At 41.0% G+C, this 5,031-nt stretch overlaps 1 protein-coding gene across 1 annotated transcript; it reads right to left on the bottom strand.

Moving 5' to 3' along the window:
- Positions 1 to 1,949: 1,949 nt before the first annotated feature.
- On the bottom strand, positions 1,950 to 2,450 carry LOC105744170 (keratin-associated protein 9-7-like). The gene has a single exon (XM_058284242.1). The coding sequence runs from the start codon at positions 2,448 to 2,450 to the stop codon at positions 1,950 to 1,952; it is 501 nt and encodes a 166-aa protein (XP_058140225.1).
- Between the last annotated feature and the right edge of the window lie 2,581 nt (positions 2,451 to 5,031).

The raw sequence follows: 5,031 nt of genomic DNA, 5'->3' as shown, positions 1-5,031 counted from the left end.
TGAGCCTCAACAGACTTACAACTCCTATCCTCTGGTTTATTGGACTTACCCCAGCCAGCTAACAGGGCAATGAAGAAGGTCAACCACCATACCAGGGAGCCAAGAGTGCCTACAACTGCAAACAGAAGAATTGTATCCATCATCCAAGTGGAATCTAATCACCCTCTTGTTACAGGGGTGGAGTGGACATAACCATCCCAGGGTCCACAGAATGGAGGAATAGAGTATGGATTAGAGTGGACTTACTGATACTCGATTCCGGAACTATTGTGATTAGTAATGGAAGTAAATGTAATATTGAGATGGAGAAAGTGGCCATGGTAGCTGCTGAGGGTGGGAAGTGGGAAGAAGAGATGTGATGTGGGGGCATTTTCAGGACTTGGATTTGTCCTGGGTGGTACTGTGAATCAGCCTGATGGAGTGCAGACTGCTTGTGTAGCATCCTTTCGTCACAGTTAAAAGAAGCAGCCTTCTGTCTGTCATAACTCTGATGTATGCACAGGTTCTTCTATTTGCTTTTCAACAATACTTGTTTCCACTAAAAACAATGCTTTAATTTTCCTCGCATGCTTTCATTGTATCTGAAAAAGCAGAAGAGCTATCCTTATTCTTTGGTGGACCAGATTGTGGCTCGACCAAAATAAAAAATGGCCCCAACGCATTAATTTCAATCCTAAAGCTTTGTTCTTAACTTAATTTTCTGAATAATGTTTTGATCAGGACAAACTGATTTAAAGTTGGAGGGACACAATATCTCATGTAGGTTTTGCAAGGTTTTAATTAGTTCTCTTTATCTGCTGACAACTTCTTGGAAGAAAGAAGTCACACAAGAATTTGATTTGCATGACACCAAGCACAGACCCACGTAGATCACCTCTCTGTTCTTAGGATGATACAGATTCTCAAAATATTTGAGCTGATGAATTGCAACAATGTCTGCAAGGAGCCTGAGACAAGGAAAATCTCCCAGCATTGGGATGGCATGAAAATATACCCACTGCTTGGCTTAATCAACTCACTTAGGTGACAGAAAGTGATTTGCAAAGACCTTTGTGTACCACAATATGACTAGAATGTTCAAAAGTTAGTACTTCCCTTTTTAAAGATGATGTTCAATAGTGCATCTTTCTAACTCTCGATATACAGCACCATTTCTACTTACACTGAGATGGAAGTGTAAGAGACCTCCATCAGAGCCAGAAGACCCAGCTCTGGATCTGAGTTTGTGCATTTGTACACACATGACTTTACACAAGTCAATTTTCAAGTCAGAAGGAAGAGGCTGTATTTACTGGGTGGCTTTTATGAGGCAGTGAATATATAATGCTTGTCGGATATGTATATATATATCCCTATATCAGAAAGGCTATACAACAAAAGGGAGACATGATATGGATGACTGATATGGATGAATGACAGAATTTATTTAGAAAATAAATATTTAGAAATAAATATTTAGAAATATTTAGAAATAAATATTTAGAAATATTTAGAAAAAAGTATAGATAAGACTTTTTGCATCAAGGGATGCAACTCAAAGTCATGATGAAAAGAAGATAGCATGACACAGGAATAATGTGTATATTAAAAATAAAATATTTATGAAGATTATGGATCAGTTATAGAAACCTATGAAAAGAATAATGAGCACTTGTTGGCTTAAGTTACTTGAGGTAGTGGATGAATTTCTTGGTGTCAATGTGAAAGCTGAGGACTTTCAGTCATGGCAGTAACATACAATCCAGAAGACATAAGGAAGAAACAAATCTGGTTGAAACAGTCTGCACTCCATCAAGCTGATTCACAAGCTTTAAACATCAGATGAGTAACTCCATTTTGTTGAGAGCATGCTGGATGTCAGTAATGTCTAGGAAGAGATTTTGTCCCAGGAATGGTAGGTCAGTTGATAGAGGGTTGGTGTGTGCACTTCGTGGTTTTTGGCCAGTTGATCAGCAGCAGGAAGGCTGACAGCAATTGGACACACAGCAAGGGCTGCTGCAGCAGCTGGGGTGGCAGCAGGTAGTTCTACAGCAGGTGGTCTGACAGCAGGATGGGCGGCAGCAGGGCTGGCAGCAGCTGGATCCAAAGCTCTGGGGTTGGCAGCCAGGCAGGCAGCAGCATGTTGGGTGGTAACAGGTTCTCCGGCAGTACACAGGGCCACTGCAAGCTGGCTGGCAGCAGGTTGTGTAGCAGCAACTGGGGCGGCAGCAGCTGTACCTACCACAAGTTTGGCCACAGGAGCTGGACCCACAGCAGGTGGGCTGGCAGCAGGGAGTGGTGCAACAGGAAGGGCGGCAGCAGCTGGTCACACAGGTTGGCTGGCAGCAGGTGGTCCTACAGCAGGTGGTCTGACAGCAGAGTGGGTGGCAGCAAGGCTGGCCGCAGCTGGACCCACAAGAACTGGACCCACAGCAGGTGGGCTGGCAGCAGGGAGAGCAGCAGGAAGTCATGGTGTCAGGATGGAGGGGGCTCGTGTTCAGAGGTGTTTGCAGAATCTGATGGCTCCTTTAATTCTGTGTCTTTTATACTCTGGGCCCCAATATTTAACTAATCAGCTGATCTTTCCCCTATTATTGACATTGTTTACCATGGATAGTGGGCAAACTATCAAGAAGGATGTTTTCCCCCAAAGTGTTATGACTCTTCTCAAAGTAAGTGTTTAATCATTCCCTTAATTGAGATAGGTATAGAAACTGCTTTCGGTTATGAGGATGGTGGTCACCTCCTCAGCATCATTCCCTGCCCCTTCATCATCTGTCATGTGATAGTTCCCTCTGGCCTGCGGTAGGTCCTAACAGTCGTTGCTCCCCAGCTTTATTCCTTTGGCTGTATTTAGATTGGCCAGTCTATCTGGGGGCATGCATGATGCTTATATTTTCACAGTGACAAATTGGATCCCTGCCTGGAACTAACTTTGTTCACCCACTGAAGCCCCATTTTTCTCCATTGTGACAACTTCTCCGGCAAATCCCTGTTTTATCAAAGATATTTGGGTAGATGTTGTTTAGCATAATCTCTTCCACATGGCAAATCAGAAGCAAAACAAGTAGATAGAAGAAGAAGAATTACCCTGGAATTCAGAATTAACAACCTGAAGTTCCACCATCCTTGTTTCACCAGGGCTGTGGGTTCCCATGATGTGGGGCTTTGGTGATCAAACTTGGTGTGGTTTAGGAAACCCAGATGAGATTCCAGTCTAGTCCTGACTTGTGTCCTACCACTCAGTAACCTCAAGGGACACACCTGCCACCCAACCCTGCACTTTTTCTTCATGAGGGAGTTAGAATAGATCACATACCTGACATTTCTTTGAATTCTAACATATTTTAAACTAATATTCTCCTAAAGATAACATATCTGTGTCGATATAATCAAGTTTTTAAACAGAACATAAACCCACAGTCTCAAATTATGCTACCACTCTCCTCTCAAGATAATCACTGTACAAACTTGCAAATTGCATAAAAGTTTTGATGGTTTTTGACATTGTTTTAAGTGAAATACTATAGAATTGGCTTTTTTTCTCACTGCATTATCATTCTGAGATTTGTCTTTATTCTCATCATAATTTAGTCATCATCCTAGCTGTGTAGTATTCCCTTGTATCCATATGACAATTTATTTGTTCACTCTATGGTCATTAGACATGTGCTTTGTTTGTAGTTTAGGAATATTAAAAATAGCGATGCTAGGACATTTATTGTGCAGATCTTTTTTTGAACATATGCAAACATTTCTGATGTACCAGGAATTGCATTACTTTGTCAAAACATGTTTTTATGTTGTTTTCTAGAAGTCAGCATCATCTTACATTAGATTTTTTCATACAGATTTTATTTTTTTATATTATAGATGTTATACTTTAATATTCCATTCTATAACTATTTCTGACATATGAAAAAATTCATGTATGTATAAGGATTTTGCGTTCAAACTCTCTTATTATTTTTTAGAGTGTGTCATGAGGTTATTCTGGAATTTCAACCTGCACAAATGTATCATCAACAAATTATGGTAATTTCATTCACTTATTAGCAGTCTCTTTATATTTTAATTTTTTTCTCATCCCAGTCAACAGTTTCAGAATTCTGGCTTCTAAAAGACATCTCCGGTACCATACAATGGGTTGGCTTAAACACAGGAATGTATTGGCTCATGATTTTGACCCTTGGAGAAGTCTAAAACCAGGCTTCAGCAAGGCAATGCTTCCTCTCCATGACTGTGGCCTTCTGGGTCTGGCTGTCTGTGATCTTTGGCCCTTGGCGTTTTTGTTTCATGGCAATGCTTTTGACCATGTCTTCTCTTGGCTCTCCAGGTTCCTTTGACTTCTAACTTCTTGCTTCTCCCATGGCTTTTTCTCTGTGGCTTCTCTGTATTTTGTGTAGTAATATATAAGATAAGACCCATTCTGATTCAGTTGGCCACAGCTAATTAAAGATAACCCCATCAAAATGTCTATTTATTGTGGGTTTAGGTCCACAGAATGGAATAACATTAAGACTTTTCATACACATGACTCCAAGCCATCACATATCCTCTTTGGCTGCCAGCATGAGTTTGAACAGAATGATATTACGGATAACTTAGAATTATTCTTGGTATGAAAGATAATTTCAACATTTTACATTTTAGTACGATGTTTTCTGTTTCTTTTGTAGCCTTTTAAAAGATTTTATTTTATTTATTTATTTCCCTATCTCATTGTTTTACCCTCTCTGTGTATTATTCTCTGTTTGCTTATCTTCTCTTTATATAGTACCAGGTACTGATTTTCGGACCTTCCTGAGTGGTAGAGAGCTGCTCAATCTCTTGTGCCACCTCAACTTCCCAGTTTGTTGCATCTCATTTTGTCTCTCCTCCATGTCTCTTTCTGTTGCATCATCTTGCATTGCCTGCTCTCTGTGTTCGCCAGAACTCCTGCCTGGGCCAGCACTCCTGTGCAGACCAGCACTCTGCATGGGCTAGCACTCCGCATGGGCCAGCTCTCTGTGTGGGCCATCAATCTGTGTGGGCCAGCTCTCTACTTAGGCC

This window comes from Dasypus novemcinctus, chromosome 21 (assembly GCF_030445035.2).
Source record: "Dasypus novemcinctus isolate mDasNov1 chromosome 21, mDasNov1.1.hap2, whole genome shotgun sequence".
Taxonomy (NCBI): domain Eukaryota; kingdom Metazoa; phylum Chordata; class Mammalia; order Cingulata; family Dasypodidae; genus Dasypus; species Dasypus novemcinctus.
The sequence above is the reverse complement of the archived record's forward strand: the minus strand, read 5'-3'. Positions and strand labels throughout refer to the sequence as shown.